Source organism: Pseudophryne corroboree, chromosome 2 (assembly GCF_028390025.1).
Source record: "Pseudophryne corroboree isolate aPseCor3 chromosome 2, aPseCor3.hap2, whole genome shotgun sequence".
Classification (NCBI taxonomy): domain Eukaryota; kingdom Metazoa; phylum Chordata; class Amphibia; order Anura; family Myobatrachidae; genus Pseudophryne; species Pseudophryne corroboree.
This window is the reverse complement of record NC_086445.1, coordinates 391,244,206-391,266,565: the sequence shown is the minus strand read 5'-3', so window position 1 is coordinate 391,266,565 and position 22,360 is coordinate 391,244,206. Positions and strand designations below refer to the sequence as shown.

Below are 22,360 nucleotides of genomic sequence, written 5' to 3'. Positions count from 1 at the left end.
TGTAAAACACCTCTCTTGATGGTCTTTTTCCTAAAACAGGTTTTAGTAACATTGCAGACAGGGGTATATCGCAGGGAGTACATCATTCAATTATTAAGTATTGTTGAATTATTATTTAGTGCATAATGTAACCTGTATTATAGATATTTAAAAAGAATGGCATGTGCAGTACAAATTTAAATCTTAACTGCAGTAGAAAAATAGAGAACTGCTAAATAAGTATATGTTTTACTTAAATAATATAGAAAAGTGGACATGTGGGAGAAATTATACCAACAATAATAGAAAGAAAATAAGGAAATTAAAGAAGAACATTAGGAAGGACATCCAGTATCCACCTGGACTCAGAGAAAAGGATTTAATATAAATTAAAAATCCTGATTTCGTCCACTGGAGGATTCTGGAAACCTTGAGGCCTTCCTAAATCTGTCCCTAAGGGCAGGAGCACTTCTGGGCAGCACTAAGTACTTTCTGCCCAAAACTAACCTTCCTGAATGCAAAAGTATTGAACGTCTAACACTTTGTGAAAGTGTACATGGAACAACAGGTGGTTGTAGTTCAACTGAAGCTAATGCAATGATTTTGTCTAGCTCAGATTTAAACACTTCCCCCCCTAGGGGTTTATTTACTACAGTGCAGAGTAACAGAAATGGTGATGTTGCCCAAAGCAACCAATCAGATTCTAGTTATCATTTATCTAGCACCTCCAAAGGGTGCATTATAACATGGCCCTTTTTTTGCAGCTCCTTAGGCAGCAAGGAAAAGTGCACCATCAGTGCATAACGTGTAGGGTATACAGGAGCTGACTGAATAAGTCCAAGCTGACAATAAGCCACGGGGTAAACCACAGAGCTAATTTGATATGGCCCTAAATGTCTGCTATATATGTTAGCCACAGGAATGGGGGCAATATAGTATATAACCCAATAGACAAGGCTCTAGTTTGTTTAGTTGCCACTAAAATACTGTAGGCTCCACTTCATTTTTATTGGCTACCAAAATGGATTATGTATTGTATTTTGCAATAAAAGGGAATCAGACAGATTGTAAGGGCTGCCAAAATTTCTGATTACAGTTCTGGTAACAATGCAAAAGAAGTGGGGGGTTTTATACAGTAAAAGTTTACTGAACTATTTTTTGTTTACTGTGGCAAAATATGCTATACATGTTATTTCTTTTTGAGAAGATAATTTCCATGTGTAAAATTGAGCCTACCTGTGCTGAGCTATTTGGTGGAACCCATGGATGATCAGACAGGCACGGATAATTAATATTCACTGCTTACTTCTGCTCACTGAAGCCTGTATTTCAGATCCTGTGCTTATCTGCTGAGTTTACAAAGCTGACAAAAAAGTGTCAGACCCGAACATACCAGGCGTAAAATATATGTTATTTCTTCTTATCAGACCGGAACTGATTAAATAAATGTTTCAACAATATTATTATTAAATGATAGACCTAAGCTCAAATGGTAAACTGCATGAAAGCACTGCCTGTATTGGCTAAATTGAAATTCCACTGAACTGATGATTTTGTTTACTCTTGCAAAGTATATGTTTAGACTTTATTAAAGGACATGATTATTTTAACAGAATCTGTGTTGAAAGTGGTTTTAAATCATGTATTCAACCACACTATTTAAGATCTTAGACTGTATTCTTTTATGTAGTGGTTTGGTTTATTTTCCATTAATATACAGTAGCAAAATACAGTGTAAGGAGAAATGTTTTCATGTTTAGAGGATATGTATTATCTGCATATTTTCATATATTGTATAAAAGGGAAGAACTATGATATGTATGTACTGTGTAAAATTGCATTTCTAAACAGAATGGTCAGGAGATACTCCTGGAATAGTATGAAAGTTTTACTCCAGTTACTTGTATATTTCCATATACTGTATTCCAAACATACCTTTTGCAGAAAACATCATAAAGAGCAATAATAACAGAGCCACCACAAAGTTTAGATGTCAAACTATATTGCACAGATAGGATACATCTCTAGCATTACCATCGTAAAATGTATGATCTGGATGTGGAAGTGTTTAATACAATATGAATCCTACAGGACAAGAGATTCTACAGTACAAGTAGCACTTTAAGTTGAGTTGAATTCTTAGAAATGTATGCCACCAGATTATGTCTAAACCCAAAACTCTATGTCATAGTTCAGTAAAATTACCTTGGGGAAAACTGGATCAGCCGCAAGTTCCATACTGTGAATTCCCATGGTAATAATCTGCACATATTGCAGGAGTGTTATAAATGGAACAGCGTAATGCAATTAGAAAAGTCAAGTTGTGGATATCTAGTGTTAATTTTGCATTATATTAAAGTTAAAGTTGCAACTATGTGAAGTGAAGAGTGTGTCCGTTATTTACAACCCCCACCCTAAAGTATCAAACAAGATAGCAGATGGCTAGAAGGACAGTGTAGAAGGCGGTCTGTGGTCAAAAGCAAAGTACAGGAGGCTATTATAAGGGGTCACAGGATTGAATTTTATAACTTGTATTTCAACAAATAAAAGTTTTCAGTATTTGGAGGCCTATTTAAATATATCCATTATGATTTATAATTTTGTATTTAAAAGTTAGTGATATTGGGAAAAATACCAATATCTACAATCTGAAAGTTCTAAAAACCCTTTCCCCTCAACGCAACACCTCACAATACAGTACATGTGCCACACCATTAAACCCATTCCTCTGCTTTTTAGAGAAAATAACATGAAAAGTCAATGTTTTTACTAACTATATTTTACTATTCAAGCACCTTTAAATACATAATCACTTATAAGGGAAGAGTATATCAGAGGTAATGCAATATAACATGACATTTAAACAATAAAAATAACTTATATAAAGTTACAGTATCACCTACTCTGGAGGTATGAACTATAAGTCATGATTTCTCTCTTTGAGACCTGTAATAACCTAAATCGATTTTCTAATTGCTATGCAAAAAAAAAGTTGCATGACAGATTGCAGTTGAATCTACCCCTTAGGGCCCATCGATCCTCCCAATACAGCTGGTCTCTCTGTGTTTGCAGTCAATCTTCTGCTTGCTCCTGATAAGGTGGGCCTTTCTTTAAACTGCCCCTGTTGTGTAAGCTTCCCATTGGATTATAAAGGGAAGTTCATGAAAGAGGGGCATTGAGGACAACAGGGTATGCTTGAAACAAGTTAAGAAATAATGGACTGTTAAAGATGGCGAATCCGCTGTGGTATGCCACATTCTGTATTGCAGCATATATCTGTGATACAGAATGTTTATATATGCTTTTATTTATTTACAAGGACCACCATGTGTGAAGACAAGGGGGTCAAAGGAGTCTGTGATATGAAAGAGTTCCCACCAGTCACAAAGAACTCCGGTGTGCATACAGTATGTGGAGCAAAAGCTTGAGAATGCCCAGTAATAAAAAAAATATTACATTGGAAATGCACATGCACAAGCCAATATGATCATACATGCCTAGTAATCATTTTAGTTAAATTCATTACTGAGCATGAGCGAGGTGGTGGATTGTGAACAGCAGCGGGACTAATAAGTATATACAACACTATCCTAAGATAGCATTATTTTTTTGTTTATCTCAACCTGTAAAAAGATTAGCTTTTTGCAGTTTGTTAAATAGCTTAAATACTGCAGTCCCTAAAACAGGCTATGAGGACAGAGAAAGCAAAGGAGCCAAATGCAATTAGGGTTAGGCTAAAATTTAACTCAGTGTTGACATTGTGAATGTTGACATGTTAGAGACAAACAACTATGCTGACAAAAGTTCCTGTGGTGGCTACTCAACAGCATCATAACAGGCAGTAGGGAGATTTATTATCGTTACCACACCTCACAGTCAGCAAATTCACTAATTGGTGACTTGTTCTGCTGGTGTGCTGTAAGTAACTTACCAGTGTTTGAGATATGATTAAGAAACATTCATGACAATTGCTTAACCGGTTACATAGAAACATAGTCTGCCCCTTTTTTTACCTTTTGGTAACTCAACCCTATTTGATCCTTAGTTCTTTGCAAGGATATCCTTATCTCTACTCCAAGCATGTGTACATTGCTCTACTGTCTTAGTTTCTACCACCTCTGATGGGAGTTAGTCTACCTACCCACTACCCTTTTTGTAAAGTCACTTTGCCCTCAAGTTTCCTTTGAACCTACCTCCTTTCAGTTTCAGCATGTGTCCTCCCCCAGATGGACTAAAAAGTGTGTAACTTTAATTGGATTTGAAAAGTAATGTTTTATATAAATTCAGTAGTGGTTTTTTAATGCTATTTAGCTGTAAGAAGAAGAAATCAATTTTAACTATTATTGATTGTCAATGCTTTTTCTTGTTACATTTTCTTAGATTTTGATTAACCTGAACTCACCTGGTATGAGTTGGAATAATGGGCAGCAATATAAACTAACCTGTCAAACAAAACCCTAACTAAGACCCATCTGGTATTGTGTCAGAGCATGGGAATCACCTTACCAATGGCAAATCCAAGGTAGAAGCTACAGTAAATAAAAGGGCCCTTTGAATTGAGTACTATTACTGCATTATTTATTTCGGAAGCTGTTACCACAATGAACATACATACAAGTGTATACTGCAATATAGGATACAACTCAAGTCAAAAAGTCAAACAACTGAAATACAGTAGCTGGACCACTTATGTATACAAAAATACTATACCCTGTTGCTTTCAAATTTGGAGCGATCATTGTTTGCTTTGGCTGTCTTCTCTGCAAGCTTCTTCTGCATTTGTGGGCCTCTTCCAAAAAATATATAGTTGACAAATGCATATTCCAGTAAGGCCAAAAACACAAACACAAAGCATCCCATCAAATACATATCAATAGCTTTAACATAAGGGATCTTGGGTAACGTTTCTCGGAGATGAGTGTTGATAGTTGTCATAGTCAGAACAGTAGTAATTCCTAAAAAAGAAACATATTATTCATTATTATCAGCATCACAGTTTTAAAAAGTATATTATGATGAGAGAAAGTAAATGACAAAAACTAAAATGTGCAGAATTGAAGAAAAATATTAATGTTTGTCTGACTTTACACTACAGGTCCGTTAAAATGTAAATATTAAACATAGAATTTGACAGCAGATAAGAACCACTTGAACCATCTAGTCTGCCCCTTTTTTTTTTACCATATTTTGATCTCAAACCTTATTTGATCCTTATTTATCCCATGCATCCCTATGTATATCCCATGCATGTTTAAATTGCGCTACTGTCTTAGCCTCTACCACCTCTGATGGGAGGCTATTCCACTTGTCCACTATCCTTTCTGTGAAGTCATTTTACATCAAATTTCCCCTGAACCTACCTCCTCCAGTCTCACTGCATGTCCTTGTGTCCTATTGCTTCTCTTCATATGAAAAATGGTTCCCTCCTGGACCTTGTTAAAAACCTTGCTATATCTGAAATTTCTATCATGTCCCCCTTTCTCTTTTCTGCTCCAAACAATACATATTGAGTTTTTTTTGTCTTTCTGTGTATGTTTTGTGATGTAGACCATGCACCATTTAAGTTGCCCTTACTTTGTACAGTCTCTAATGTATTAACATCCTTTTGAAGATATGGCCTCCAAAATTGAACACAGTATTCTAGATGAAGCCGTACCAATGACCTATACAATGGCATTATAACTTCTTTCTGCTGCTGATTCCTCTCTCAATGCAGCCATGCACCTGACTAGCCTTCCTCATTGTTTTGTTACAATGCTTACCTGCCTTTAAGTCACCTGAAATAGTGACACCTAGTTCCCTTTCCTTCTCAGTAGTTTCCAGAATAGTGCCATTAATACTGTATTTAGCCTTTGGATTTTTGAGACCCAAGTGCATGATTTTGCATTTTTTGGGGCATTAAACTGTAATTACCACACTCTTGACCATTCCTCTAGTCTACCTAGATCCTCAATCATTTGTTTTACCCCTCCTGGAGTGTCTACCCTTGCTGCATACCTTTGTGTTATCTGCAAAAAGGCATTCTTTCACTTAAATGCCATTTGCAATGTCACAATAAAGATATTAAAAAGCACTGGTCCAAGCACAGATCCACTGGTAACATTTCCCTCCTGTGAATGCACTCAATTTACTACAACTCTGTTTTCTATCCTGCAACCAAGATCTTATCCATTTAACAATCCTACTATCCAATCCCAAGCTTTCGAGTTTATTTAGCAGTCTGCAATGTGGAACAGTGTCAAAAGCCTTACTAAAGTCGTGATAAGCTAAATCCATGGCTCCACCTTTATCCATCACTTTAGTCACACAGTCATAAAAGTCAAAAAGGTTTGTTTGATATGGTCTACCCCCAGTGAATCCATGCTATTTGGGATCCTGTCAATTGCTGGATTTGAGATAATCAACAACTCCGTTTCCATCAATTTCCTTACTACTGATGTAAGACTCACTGGCCTGTAGTTGTTTGCCTCTTCCTTGCTTTCACTTTTGTGCAGTGGGACTACGTTCTCTCTTTTCCAGTCCTCTGAAATTACTCCTGTAGCTAATGACTGGCTGAATAATTCTGTTAATGGTGCTAACAGCACCTCTTTAAGCTCTTTTAGTATCCTTGGATGTATCACATCTGGATCCATAGATTTGTCCACTTTCAGCTTTGAGAGTTCTGTTAGGACCTTCTCCACTTTACAAGGTCCTACTCTACTCCACTCTATTACAAAAAGCTGAAGCTCCTTCCATATCTTTAGCTCAGTGTCCTAAGGGGATTTCATATCATTTAAAAGGATGAGATTGAAGGCAGGAGTGGCCCTAAATTCAGGACAACCAAAGTGGTTGCCTAGAATGCCAATGGCTAAGGGATGCCTCAAACACTGAACAAGTAAAATAACTTCACACAGTTTTCTTTCAATGTCTCCTATTGATCTCCACATAGAGCACCAGCCGCTGGCATAAAGGAGAAGTAGCTGCAAGCAGTTTACAGGAGAAACTACTGCAAATACAAGATTTTGATGGGCTGAGAGTATGCTACTTAGCTAACGCATCACAGCCAAGCTTTCCACTCTCAATATGAGGACTAGAAGATGCAGTCCCACTTCACATCTGCTGAGGAAAGAATTAATGGGGACACTATGCCCAATTTAAAGAGGCACCACCAAGAGCGCTAATAGAACATTTTGGTTACTATGACATAACTAGACTTGATCTTGTATATGAATCTACCAACGTATTAACAAACAACAAAAGAATAGTGACATCCAGTCATAACATAATGAGAAACAATATTAATTTAGGCAGAAACTATCAAAGCATCCTTTATGAATGAAGTATCTCATGGAGGGTTCGGTATGGAATGCCGGCATTCAGAATACCAACTGCTGCATCCTGATGAGCAGAATCCTGATAGAGGAAGGTATACTTACCTTCCCCACATGCCCCCCTAACCGCAACCCCCTGTGGGGGTGCCTGAACCTAACCCTCAACCCCCCCCCCCCCCCCGCAGCCTAAACCAAACCCTCTGGGGGTGGTGACTAACCCTAACCCCCTCTCCTCACATCCTAAACCTATCTCCCCTGGCTGCAACCCTCCCCCCACAGCTTAAACATAACCTCCTTTGCCCTGTGGCTTGCCTGTCCAGAGTACTGGCACTTGTTTGTTCGGGATCCCAGTGGTCATAATTCCGGCACCGGACAAAAGACCCTATTCGGGATGCCGTGTCGGGATCCCAGCATTGGTGTTTCGACTGCTGGGATCTAGACTGCTGGGATCTTGATTGGATCCCCTCATGGACACTGTAGTATATTCTAAAGCTCTTTTTATATGTAAAGTTATGGCACTGTAAATATTTTGTCTTAGAATTGCAATCTCCATGGTCAAACATCTATAATTTATTTCCATCTGCAATAACTCCACTTCAATAACAGTGACGTAAGTTCTCACCAATTGTCACAGCTAACAATACAGGGTGACAGTAACAGGATTTATTTGAACAAGGGGCTAAATACATGTGAGCCCAATAACATTCACTGATAACAGCCTTTTATTTTCCAGAATAATGTTTTCTTAATTACTGGGGGTATTTTATTAAAATTGGAACAACAAATAACCCATATTAACAAATCAGCAATTATGTCTGATCAGTTATTCTTGTTAGACTAATTAAAATAAACTGTCCAGCTGCTATGAGTTACTGCATGTTTGCCCTTTTGCACCTGTTCAGAGAAGACTTCCATTATACTGCCTCATGTTCTCTTTAATAGATGCAGTGTTCCATTCTTCTTCTTTTTCTAATATGCTATTTTGACCTATAGCTACCATTATAAAACCACACGCAACATTCAAACACAAGCCAGCTTCAAAAGCTACTATATCCAGTCTTTAAAAAAATGTTTAAACATTATTTACAAGCAGTGATCTGAGGTGTATAAATAAATTGATTCATTTAAAGACATTGAAATAAAAAATAGTACATTTTATTAACAGAAATCATTAATATTTGCATTCATATGGTTGATTTTTCGGAAGCTACTACATAAGTTTTGTTTTTTTACTTTTTATTGTTTATTTGTCTAATCCATACAGTAGGTTACATGTTCTGATTCAGTTCATTCAGCAAAGTAGGGTGAAAGAAAACTGCATTTCAAATATTGTAGCTGTGTATAGTTTGGATTTGCAGGAAATTAGCAGGTTTATACCATATCAATTAAATATGCCCATGATCCACATTCAAAGCAGACAGAGACCCAGTAGGTTACATTTAAATCACAATAATGTCTTAGATGTGTGATAAATAAAATATTCAAAAACTAATTTAGATATAGGGCCGGACGTAATGCAATGCAAGACGGCCAGAAGCTCCGAGATTCCTGCTGAACTCATACATTTTTTAAAAGCGGTAAACATAGATACATAGAATTTGATGGCAGATAAGAACCACTTGGCCCATTTAGTTTGCCCTTTTTTTGTATCCGGTAATCTCAACCCTTTTTGAACCTTAATTCTTTGTAAGGATATTCATATGCCTATCCCAAGCATGTTTAAATTGCTCTACAGTCTTAGCCTCTACCACCTCTGATGGGAGGTGATTCTACTTATCCACTAGTTTATACTTCTTTTGTGAACCACGCTGGCTTCCTTTTCCTGGTGCTTTTCCTAACCCTTTTGATACAAAGGTCTGTTGCCCTTAGTACTGCACTTTTCAGTTTTTCCCACCTCTCCTGCACTCCTTCCAAGTTCCTCCAGTCCTCCAATGTATTACTTAAACATATACCCATTTTTTAAAAGTCAGCTTTTCTAAAATCCAACACCTTTGTTTTTGTGTGACAGGAGTTGGATCCTGTCTTTATACTAAACCAAACTGCTTGATGATCACTGGATCCCAGGTGCTCACCCACATTTATGTCTGATATCCTGTCACCATTTGTAAGAATTAAATCTAATATTGAGTCTTTGCGAGTGGGCTCCCTCACCAATTGCTTGAGAGATGCTCATTGTAAGGAATTTAGAAATGTGCCACTTGTAGCAGAACTTGCAATAGACCCCTTCCAATTTACATCAGGTAAATTAAAATTTCCCATGATTATGACTTCTCCCTTTAAAGCCATTTTAGTGATGTCCATCAATAGGTTCCTGTCCAAATCCTGCCCCTGGCCTGGTGGTCTATAGATCACCCCAAAGCGAATGTCTTTCTCTCCGGTTTCTGTGGTGATCCAAAAGGCCTCAGTTTTGTCTTCAATATTTTGTATTTAAGTAGCATTTATGCTTTTTTCACATACATTGCAACCCCTCCTCCTATTCTTCCCATTATATCCTTCCTAAATAAATTGTATCCTGGTATAGCTATGTCCCAGTCATGATTCCCATGTCATTATAAAAATTAGCTCTGGAATTTTGTCTCCTAAGCTCCTAGCATTTGCACACATAGGGGGTCATTCCGAGTTGATTGCTCGCTAGCTGCTTTTAGCAACCGTGCAAACGCATAGTCGCCGCCCACGGGGGAGTGTATTTTCGCTTTGCAAGTGTGCGAACGCGTGTGTAGCCGAGTGGGACAAAAACGTTTTTTGCAGTTTCTGAGTAGCTCTGGACTTACTCTTCCCTTGCGATCACTTCAGTCTTTTTGGCACCGGAACTGACGTTAGACACCCACCCTGCAAACGCTTGGACACGCCTGTGTTTTTCCAAACACTCCCTGAAAACGGTCAGTTGCCACCCATAAACGCCCTCTTCCTGTCAATCTCCTTGCGATCGGCTGTGCGAATGGATTCATTAAATCCCAGCAAAGATCCGCTTTGTACCCGTACGACATGCCTGCGCACTGTAACCTGTTCGCTGCGCTGCAAAAAACGGCAGCGAGCGATCAACTCAGAATGACCCCCATAACTTTAAGAATTTTGTTTGTGCTTCTGTTATTAGTAGCCATGTCCAGACTGTACAAAATAAATGACAAGTTTAAAGTTGAAATTACATGTTTGGTGATGTTGCCCAGTGTTTGGTATTTGTTTTTATTACTAATCAGGAATCACACTCTGTTCTTTACACCATGACTACACCTCACGGTAATCATTTACAAGGCAAAACCAACCTAATTTTTAATACTTTACGATCCACGTGGACTACGATTGGGAATAGTAACCTGTGCAGTGCGCAGCGGTAGCAGAGTGTGGCACCTTGCCCGAAGCATGGAGAGCAAAGCGAGCCATGCGAGGGGTCACGGTGCACTAACTGGGGTTCCCGGTCACTTTACGAAGAAAATTACACCAGCATTTTGTTTAAAAACTCATGTCGACCTTATTCCATGTCGACCTTGTTCACGTCGACATAATGACCGTGTTGACCTATTTCAGGTGTCGACTTAGTCACTGTCAACCAATAGTGGTCGATCTAATGACTGTAGACCTAGTTACAGTTGACCCTATGATACACACCCTACGATGTTGTGGTCAGCAGGCAGTGGCAGTCACACCTGAAGCATGGTCCTCATGCTTGAAGCGGCAGCCAACTACTGTGCAGGAAGTTGAGTTGTGTAGCCAGGGCTGGGAGCTCTGTGAGCATGTACCATCCCCAACCCCACCGGGAGATGGAAATCATTCCATGACCATATAACAAAGCCATTCCATGACCATATAACAAAGCCACAGGCTAAACAATTTTAGGGACCTTAAACACTAATGTCAAAATAATACCTATACAGTACAAGTATTTTTATTTTGTTTGACGTGGATATCAATTGGTTGCAATGAATCTCATAATCACAAGAAATTGCACTTGGATGGCGGCACATTTTTCCCGTTTTCTATTTACTGCTATTTATTGCAAGTAAAGAAACTGTGGTCCTTTGATGACCACCGCCACCACAAGCACTATTTAACTGGAGCATGCAATAAATGATTGTGTTTAAGATGAGAATTCACTGGCATTTACTGGAACGCCAGTGGGTATGAGCTCTGATACAGGATGGGGAATGCCAATATCACTTTTGTAATTAAAATGTGTTGTATGCAAGTATTAGTTATGTAAAGACTAGAGATGAGCGGGTTCGGTTTTACTCGGTTTTACTCGGTTCTCAAAACGGCATCTAATTGGCTCACGGATGTCACGTGTTTTGGATAGCCAATAAGATTCGGTTTTGAGAACCGAGTAAAACCGAGTAAAACCAAATCCGCTCATCTCTAGTAAAGACTACTGTATCTTAAACTTTAAAGTAAATTAGAATGTTATATCGGAGTCTTGATATATGTCGATAACAGTGTTTGTATAAATTTTCAGATTATTGGACTAAATCAGCAATGAGCAATCATAAAGTGTTGGACAGGTATTAAAATGATTTGCGGTCTGTGATATAACTTCCAAGTATTAGCTCATTTTAACTTCAATTGCAACTAACTTAACAACATCCCAAATACCAAGTGCCTATCTACATCACTACAGTAGCCATATTAATCTGAGACAACATTAAAAGGAGGCAGACGGTAACAGCTACTGTGCAATCTTGAACACTTTGACATTTAATAGACCCAGGCTGTCAGTGAACACCCATGGGTCCAGGAAATAGGCATTAAAAAATTATTTGGTTCCCACCCTTCTTATTGGTCAGTCTGAATACTGTGCACAACATGCTTAATTGTCTGAGCACTAGGAGGTAATAAAGTATTAATTAAAAAATAGAAAGTCAATAAAAAATAAAAAAATGAGTAAAACAAAGTCCCAGCTCAATATCTTTAGTCATTGTCAGTGACACTGATACATTCACATACATGTATTAATGTTGCATGCAATTAAGGTCAATTGAATTTTCCAAATGGGCAACCTGGCATTTATTTTCTTAAACCTAATCACTATCCTAATTGGCTTTCGCCTACAGGATTTGTGCATTGTACCCAGATGTAGAGGCAACATAGTATGCAGCTGTACTCGTCCCTGTACTCCATACTGGCATCAGCCCTTGTACAGATAAAACATATTGGTAATCTTATGTTCAAGGGAATTGACTGATTATATTTTGGGATAAGAAGTTGTGTATGTACTTAAGAGAAAAACAGAAAAGTTTATGTATATACTGTATATTTTTTTTACATATCGTTTGTCTATTTCTCTATATTCATAAATATGTATTTATTCCACTTTTTTACTAAACGAAAGCTTTTCTCACTGAGTATACTAAGAAACAAAAAGTTGCACTGTGTCAAGCTATGGTCAGTAACAAACTGATTGACTTGGTTGGTTTTGGCTCTTTTGTAAGCACTGTATCTTTCAACACATCACTCTAAGGGGCTAATTCAGACCTGATCGCTGCTGTTTTCACACAGCGGGTGATCATGTCTGAACTGCACCAGCGCATGCCAGAGATGAGATCGGCATCTCAGCCCAGCGATCGCCTTTGTCTGATTGACAGGCAGAGGCGTTCGCTGGGCAGTCCAAGAAACGCAGGCATGCCCAGACCATGCGGGGGGCGGGCCGCGGCGGCTGCATCATATCACACGCAACAGCTGCGACCTGGAGTGCAAGAGCTGCGCTGGTAGGGAGCTACTCTTCAGGTACAAAAGCATTGTTGCCGTGCGATGCTTTTGTACCTGTGCGGGGGGGGGCGGGGCAGAGACAGACATGCGGGGATGACTAGCCCTGTGCTGGGCGTCCCCCCGCATGTCTGTGAAAGTGATCGTAGATGTGCTCAATTTAGCACAGCTATGATCAAATCTGAATTACCCCCTAGGTTCACCCATTTAGTAGACAAAATGATTGCACAGATCTGGTTGTCAGGGTGTTTGGCACAAAATTGTAGGGGTCTTATGCAGTTTGGTATGCAGATGCACACATGACTATCCTATCATCAGCCAACCAGATTGTATTTTGGTCTGACCAATAAAGCAAGACTTGTGTAATACACATCATTTCCATATAAAGCTGAAACAGATTGGGGCAAATTTAAATTCTCTTTAATGTACTGCAGTGATTTTCGGTAGTCTAACACTGCTAATTTTAAGGTATAATTGGTGATATTGGCGGTGACAGCATTCTGGCTGTCCCATAAAATATACTACAGGCCATTACACAATATTTAAAAAGGGTAGAACATAAACAATATTATTTTTACTTCATAGGGACCATATAACATTTTGGGGATTAGAGATTTCTATACATTTTTACATTCAATACTTTGGATTTATTTATTTATTTATTTATTTAATCTTTTGTCTGTGATGACAATTAGGGGCACAGTTTCAGTTTTTTAAAGTTCTCATTCTGGTAATAAGCAAATATCTGAAGAACACATCTATTCAGAATAATCATACCAAGGGCAACTCTTGCTGCTGATGCATCATAGTTGATCCAAAATGACACCCAGGATAATATAGTAATCAATATGGATGGCATATAGGTCTGAAGTATGAAGTATCCAATATTTCTTTTTAACTTAAAGCTCAGGGAAAGTCTAGGATAGGAACCTGAAATAAAAACAAAGATGAAGTATGAGTCAGTAATTCTGCTGAAATAATATAAACCAGAAAATGTTGGTCACAAATCTGTATTTAAGTTTGCGAACAAGTATTCCAAGGCAAGACTATGAATTAATTATCTGTATGGAGTATCTGTCACACCAACTAACCTTAAAACATTTTTCAAGTTAACAGCACTTAGGAATATGAAAAATGAGTGCATACTGTATGTTATTTCATTACATTTTCTGCCAATGTCCTCTCACAAGGAAATATTACAGTCTTCCAAAGGAATGTTCCTTATTTAAAATATCCACCAGGAAAAAAATATGTACGGAACATTGCTACTTTCCACCAGTCAGCCATACAGAATTTTCAGGATAGTTTAACCTATTACAGCACCTGCACAAATAATGTTTTTATATGACAATATGTCTGCCAAGTTTTTTTTTTATCAGCATGTTTGAAGTAAATTGGAGCTTCAAACATTGTTATCTAATCACTTAAATGAATTCTAAAAAAAATCTGCATATGAAGTGCTAGGTTAGAGTGTTTTCCAGGAAAACACTGTAAACATTGCATTTAATCACAGAGCATAGGCATACCGTATATAAATTTAATCAGCAGAGCCTGCTTGTGCATCTTAGTCGCATAGCGATGTGAATAAGGTGCATTTTTTTGAGGGGAAATATGCACAAAAAGACATTAGGCATTAGGCATGACTAGAACGGCTGTTTAACGTGACTGCAGCAATAATATAGGACACATCTGTATGTCTAGACATGGGAAACAAGGAATATTACATACTACTAGATGGGGTATTCACAAAAATGTGCTGTAACACTTATAAAAAGATAAAATAAATACTTGCCTAATTATTTAAAATGTAATATTGCTGCTATGATATCTCAAACACACATTTTTGCACTAGTGTGTGTTGTAAAATTGTGGCAACCTTAGCCTCCAGCCACAAATTTTAATAGCTTACGATTTGGAGGCTCAGCTGCCGACCTGGGGGCAATGTGCATCAGCATTCTGGCTGTTAATAGGGTTTTATGATGGGAAGCACATATCACTAAAAAAGTATTTTAGATAGATAGATACAACTCTCTCATTTATTACTTTTATTCTTAATCTGGGTCCTCTTCATTCCAAAGTAGGCATCCAATATACTATACTTGTCATAATAAAACATAATGGATGTCGTGATTACCCCTTAAGATGCCGTGACGCTAATAGCAGGTCACTTATGGACACTACCGTAGGAATGAATCAGAGCACGCAGATTGGTCAGAGCATGGCAGAGGTGTGTTCCTGCCAAGTTTACAAGTCAGAGTCTATTATATACTTAATGATGACTTGCACATTTAACGTTTTTCTTAAAAAAAGTGATGGCAACTTGAATTGCTTTGAGATTGATTCTGGCGGGTTCATATATTTTCATTCTATTACATTTTCAAAACTGGAAGCAATTACATTCTCTTATCCTTTTGGACCAAAACTTGCCATTTGTGGGTGAATTTGGGATGTGTAAATGCTAGGATGTATGGGACTTGTAACTTAACTTAGTGCTTCTTTATGTTGCTCTCATTTCACAGGAAGGGCTAAATGAAGATCGTTTATGAATCAATGATCCTAATTTTAAATAGAGATAAAGGGGTCTATTTACTAAAGCCTCAGATGGAGATAAAGTGCATGGAGATAAGTCCCAACCAACCAGCTCCTGTCATTTTTCAAACGCAGCCTGTGACATGCCAGGTAGTTGCTGATTGGCTGGTACTTCATCTCCATGCACTTTATCTCCATCCAAGGCTTAGTAAATAGACCCCTTAGTTGTGAACATTTTAAAAAATGGGGTTTCTATCAATTACAGAGCATTCAGTGTTAATAATTAATTATCCTTTTTTTGTAAAAACAAGTCTACGTGTATACATCTCCCATTAGACACAGGGATCACTCTGCATTTTCTGTTCAGTGCTCCATTAACCATGCTGTAAATAAAAGTAGAGTTCAAACTATACTTGTCTACTATCACTCCTGGTAGAATCCATCCTCCACATTCTGTCTACAGTACTAGCGAAATAGGCAAGCTAGGGTCGTGATGACATGATTCTTAGTGAATTATTTCATCATGTTCTGGCCCCCATGGCAATAATGCTAGGTAGCAAGGATAGTATGGTACAAAATATATCAGTATACATGTTTATGTATCAAAATATTTAAACCCAACCTACATTTCAAACTACACATAACATAGTAAAAATACTAATGTCGAGGTATAAAAGGAAAATCGGGTACTTTTCTCCTAATCTGGATTAGTTGTCTCTTGGTAATATTGGTAACACAAAATTGAAAGTGAAATCTAACAAAATGTAAATTTACAGTAGCATCCATTTACTTACGATAATTTTCCAAAACTATCCCCCCATCTTGACCAGAGTGTATGACATGCAGACTGTAATTATTAAGTGAGTAAAGGTGTCTGTAAATTTAAGATTAATTAACTATTAACTAAACATATAATTTATATGTGCAACAAAATTGAGGGCTAAATTAGTAACTCCACCCCAAAAAATAGCTCATCTATGTGCCACACATAGAGGAAAGGTTTGTGCTAAATGGACTATCCCATATAAATTGTTCACAGTGGCCACATATACATTTGTTTAACTTGGTGTGAAACTGGACCCCATTGCGGTACCAACAACCTGTAGAACAAAAACACCATCAAATGAAAAAAATATTTGCATGTCAAAATAAATTCTACAACACGCCAATCATCAAGAGAAAAGTAATACTCCATTGACTGAAAAATGACTGGACATTGAGTTTAAAAAATCCATATGTCTCCTTCCAATCCATGACCAGTAATAAATTCAGAATATCAGTAGTGTCATTAATATGAGATCTGAACAAGGCTATGTGAGTCTGTATGAAGAGGTCAACAAAAGCAAAATAGCAGTTAGAAACCATATCCCATAAATAATAGGATGCCCAGCAGGTGCAACAACTGATTTTTGACTTTTATATATTTTGTGTCACAATGGTTTCCTTTCTTGCAGAGACAACCATCAGTGTTTATCAGCACCATAACTTTTTAATAAACATAAAAATAGTTGCTAGAGAATGCATAGATAACTTAAGCTGGGATATGATATATAATGAACAATGGCACACAGTAGGGTCCATGTATGTACCACATTAAGATGTCTTGGTAAATTGATTCTATTTACATTCTGCTTATTTGAATATATATATAATTAGAATACATCTATACTTCTTTTGCTGCCACTAGCACAGTTATAAGTGCCAGCTCTGTTGGTGCTGTGGTTCTTCTTGTACTTCCCCAATAGTTGTACAGTCACTGGCATTAAAAATGATTGTGTGGAATTTTCAGTTACAGTATATGGAAGAGTGGTAATGAAAGCACCCCCAATAATTTTAATAAGTTGTCTCCTATGAACATTGTTACTTTTTCTAATTGATGCTCTTAATCATGATGGGCTACAGCAAACCTATCAAGCCTGCAAACGTGGATCTCAGCTCCTTCCTGTCACATTTTTTAAAGTGTATAACCCTTGTATAAAAATGCCTGCTATCAATTTCTTACACATAGAGGTCTTTTTATGTAAATATATATATATTGTTTTAACTTTTAACCTGAAATTAAGGATAATGTGTTGACATTTTAAAGTTCAGTAGGCTGAACAAGTGTATGAGGTTGCCTATCCCTGCTGTAAGAGATCAATAAATTATTGTAGAATATGTATTATTAATTGTTAATCATATCACAATTTATGAAACCATTAGTTACAATAGCATGGTGCAACTTAATCTGCAATGAAACAGGTGTGAAAACAGGCTAGAGCATGGAATAGAATGGAGTAAGTTCTGGTTTAAACCACTGTACAAAGTACAAACCAAAGTGAAACATGACCTGAATCAGTGCTAGTTATATAAATCTTGAGCACAATTAACAGAGAAGAGTACCACATTTGATGAAGCAATTTGAGTGTGTTGTTACCTCTCTTTGTATATGACTGTAAAAGGTTATTAGGACTGACGGCCAGAGCTTACCACTGAAGCAAATGATTAATCACTATCTCTGAAAACTGTAAGGTCCTATTTTCCCTCAGGTCATTATAATACAATAGTGATCCTCACTCTCTCTTAGATGTAACCTAGAAACACCCAGCATCTACTGTATTTGTATTCTAGTTTTCCTTCCAATCAACATTTAATCATTACAGTGAAATTCTTTTCACTTTATAAGTTTGGTTTTACAATTTTACAGATGCTATGTTAGCTCTCTATACTTTCAGCTTAATATATAGCCCAAATGGCATTTTTTAGCAAGAGTGATGTTATACAGTATACAGATATAGATGTGTCCTTTTATGCTGTCGTAACACAGAGTAGCATATACTATGCGTAAGCTACACAGTGAAGTGAATGGGAGCTGCACACGCATGAGGCTCCCATTCATTCTAATAGGAGCCGCTTGCGATGCTTAAGCACAAGGCATGCCAAGTTGCATCTGCAATCCATCCTCTCTATTCTTGCTTTGTCTGCTCTTGACTTGCATGTGCCAGCCTCTCTGCACATTCTGTCTTTCTTTTGTCTGTGTCAGACTCTCTGTCCTTATCCTATCTGTTCCAGCGTCTGCACCAACCTCTCTATTCTTGCCCTGCCTAAACCATACTTAATGCCCAAGCCACCAATGGCCACTACCAATACAGTTTTTTTACTTTCAATATCAACTAGATGCCAGTGCAGCTTTGCCAAGTTACAAACTTGTGCCATTTCTCTTCCTGAGCATGTCTTTCTGCTTTTACTCTGCCTAGGCTAACATCCTCACTTTCCTTCTCTAGTATCACCCAGGCTCTCTGCCCCTCCACTGTTTATGTCAGCCTTTCTGTCTCCACAATATGAACTTGTGTCTCCCTTTCCCTGTCTTTGCCAGTTTCTTGCCCTTCTCCTATATGTACTATTGTCTCTCTCCAGTTTGTCACCCTCTCTCTCCAGATGTGTTTGTATGTACATATATTGGTAATATCAACAGTATATCCCCACTACCTTTTTCCATTTGCACCATCACCCACTTTTCCTCTCATACTTGTACTTTGCACCTATTATTGCATCCCCTTTACTCTTCTACTTCTTACCTCTTTATCACTAATTTTTATTTTGCTGAAGTCAATGGAGATGTTGACGGAGTCCTGGTGTTGGCCATCAGAAGTGGCATGGATAAACAAAGGCACAACTATTTTTAATGTCATATCAATGAGTTTGAGAATGGCAGGTAAGCACACTCTTCTTTTCATAGTGCTTTGTTGCACAACTAAATCATTTTAAAATACATTGTAGATCCTATTCATCAATCTCAAAACCCAGTTAGCAGATGTGGCAATAGGGATTTAAGACATTGGGCCTAATTCTGAGTTGATCGCAGCAGCAAATTTGTTAGCAGTTGGGCAAAACCATGTGCACTGCAGGGGGGCAGATATAACATGTGCAGAGAGAGTTAGATTTGGATGGGGTGTATTCAAACTGAAATCTAAATTGCAGTGTAAAAATAAAGCAGCCAGTATTTACCCCGCACAGAAATTAAATAACCCACCCAAATCTAACTCTCTCTGCAAATGTTATATCTGTCCCCCCCTGCAATGCACATGGTTTTGCCCAATTGCTAACAAACTTGCTGCTGCGAACAACTCAGAATTACCCCCATTGCTGGTTATTGACTGGTCATACCTCTCTGGTATCTAGCCACACCCTTTCTGGCAGAATGTCACATTGTGGGATTCACTCTATTACTAATTAAGTTAATTTTTTTAATCAAACATAAAAGAGAGAGCTATATTGTAGGTGATGTGTGTATAAAGGTGTGTCATTAAAACAAATAAATGTACACAGTACACATTAATGGAAAAGAAGAAAGGTGCAGGAATATAGGAGGAAATTGGATATTGCAGTGAAGAAAGAGGAGAGTGAGGAAAGGGAACAATAATGTTTATAGTCTGTTCTGACTATTTGTGGAGAGGCAGTGAGTCTGGATAGCTTAGTAAGGATTCAAATGCTGTGAGGCAGGTGCGGTGCCTGGTGCTCTGATTGCAGCGTCACCTTCTGATGTTATGGGCTCTTGGAGACACCTATTTGTCCATAAACTTCCATACCTTTACCAGCGGCTGTCTCTTCTATTCCTTGTACAGCAATCTGTGGTGTACGTCTGATCGGTGGTACTAAGTGATGGCATCTCTCCAGCTCAGATGGTCTATCCAGCTCTGTCTCATTCTGTATCTGTCCCATCCTGCTCTATCCCATTGTGCCTTTCAACTCGTTTCGGGCTATAAAACACCTTTACAAGGAATTCTTGAAAAAGTGCTTTACAGCACAAAACGCTTTTTAAACTATTTTTTGTTTTATTGCACATTATCAGACACACATCACCTACAATATTGCGGCTCTTTTAAATTTGTTTTTAAACTACTTATTGAGTTACATAACACTACAAGCACAGATCATATTTTATACAAGTTAATATATTTTTTATCATAATTTATCTACAGTACTAGTGACCACATAAAGGGCCTAATTCAGACCTGACTGCTGTGCTGTTAATTACATGATCAGATAGTCGCTGCCCAGGGGGAGTGAAAAAATTTGCCACGTGCAAGTGTGCGATTGCATGTGTACGCTGTGCGAAGAATACCTTCAGTCAGCGACAGCTTCAAAACCGTTCGCATCACACTCACCATCAAATGTTTTTCACATTCTGTGCAGTGTGTGCAGTCTGTGCGTAGCTCAATACTTACTCCTCCAGTATGAAGAAATCAGGCTGATCGGGGCCAGAACTGACGTCACACACCCTCCCTGAAAACGCTTGGGAATGCCTGCGTTTTTTTCCCGACTCTCCAAGAAAATGGGTAGTTATCACCCACAAATGTCATCTTTCTGTCAATCACCTTGCAAATGGCCCGTGCGATCAAAATTTTTGCATCATGCTATCGCTGTTTGGTGACGCACCTGTACATTGGGGTGCATGCGCAGCAGTTTAATAATCGCGCACTGTGCAAAAATGCACAGCAATGCTCAGGTCTGAATTGGGCCCAAAGTACTAAGAGAAAAGGGTATGTCATACTGTAGATGAAAAACAATAGAAGCTTCAGTTTTGATGCTTACTAGAGAATTTGAGGTCATAATATTACATTAAAAATGGCCAAAATTAATATTGACTAAGGTGTCAAATTCTGCTGAAATATTTGGTAATTAGTAGCAAATATTGACCTAAATGGTACAAGAAATGTCCAGTACGGTTGCTGATCAGAAAGATGCTACAACAGACAGTAGTTCATTACCAACAGATGTTGGTAAGAACCCAAGGTACACCTTATGGTACACCTTATGGAGACATTTTCAGGGGAGCGTAAATAAATTAAATCCTGTTTACATAGTAAAAAGTGGGCGTTTTCTATCACTCCAGCCTAATGAACTCAACTATGGACATTTAGTTTTGATTCATGGAATGCAATCTTCTCATTGACAGATTAATTTTTTCTAAAATACATGTATTCTGCATGAAAGGAAAGCTGAAACTGCTGAATAATATAGTGCTTATTTCCATTGTTTGGCCACAGAATCCATATGAAATAATACAGCCATCCCAGTCTGTATTTTTTTTAACCAATCAAACATTGTTCTTGGTCATTAATCTACTTCTAAGTCCTTGGAATTTAATATTCATATACAGTAAATGAATTTGGTATGGTTCACTTTTCTATATATAGGGCCTAATGCAGCGTGAGTTGTAGTTTTGCGACAAATTGCAAAATTACAACTCCTTTCTCTAGCATGTGGGGGGAACGCCAAGCACAGGGCAAGGCCACCCCGCCTGCTGGGTCCCCCTCCATGCACTGAAATGCGGGTGATGCGCTCGTACCTGCTCGTACGCAGGCTAGCTGCGAATGCAGTCAGGTCACCATGTTTTGGGTTGCAGCGGCTGCATGTGACGTCACGCTGTCACTGTGGCCCGCCTCGCAAATGGTCCGGACCTTCGTTGTCCGGAATGCGCCCCCTCAACACCACGTCCATGCCCACAAAATGTTGCGTCAATGCCCATGCCCACCTCACGAACACCTCTGCTTGTCAATCAGGCCATACTCTAATGCAGAATCTGCTGGTGCAAATTTCAATTGTTGCGTCTAAAGATGCAAGCGGCATTTGAGCCTCTAAAGTCCTTGCACATTCAGCCTTTTATTAACATTAGCAAACAGTCACTATGTCAAAAGACTATTGCAGCAGTGCACAAACCAGAATCCAACCCCTAATGATTAGCAATTTTGTTATTTAATTTTAAATGTCAGAATATTCTCCTTATTCATGGTTCTTTTGTTAAAAATCTCAGATTTTATTAGTGCCTTCAGTGCTTCCACCCCAACTTCAATCATACTATGCAA

The 22,360-nt window shown here is 38.2% G+C and overlaps 1 protein-coding gene across 1 annotated transcript in view; it reads right to left on the bottom strand.

Annotated features, from left to right (window-relative positions):
• The window catches only part of GABRB3 (gamma-aminobutyric acid type A receptor subunit beta3), a 283,823-nt gene that overhangs the window by 3,808 nt on the left and 257,655 nt on the right, over nucleotides 1-22,360 (bottom strand). Inside the window, exons 7-8 of the mRNA XM_063953308.1 lie at nucleotides 13,761-13,913; nucleotides 4,690-4,934 (exon numbers count right to left, since the gene is read on the bottom strand). Of these exons, the coding sequence (XP_063809378.1) occupies nucleotides 4,690-4,934; nucleotides 13,761-13,913 (398 nt within the window). The remainder of the gene's footprint in view (nucleotides 1-4,689; nucleotides 4,935-13,760; nucleotides 13,914-22,360) is intronic.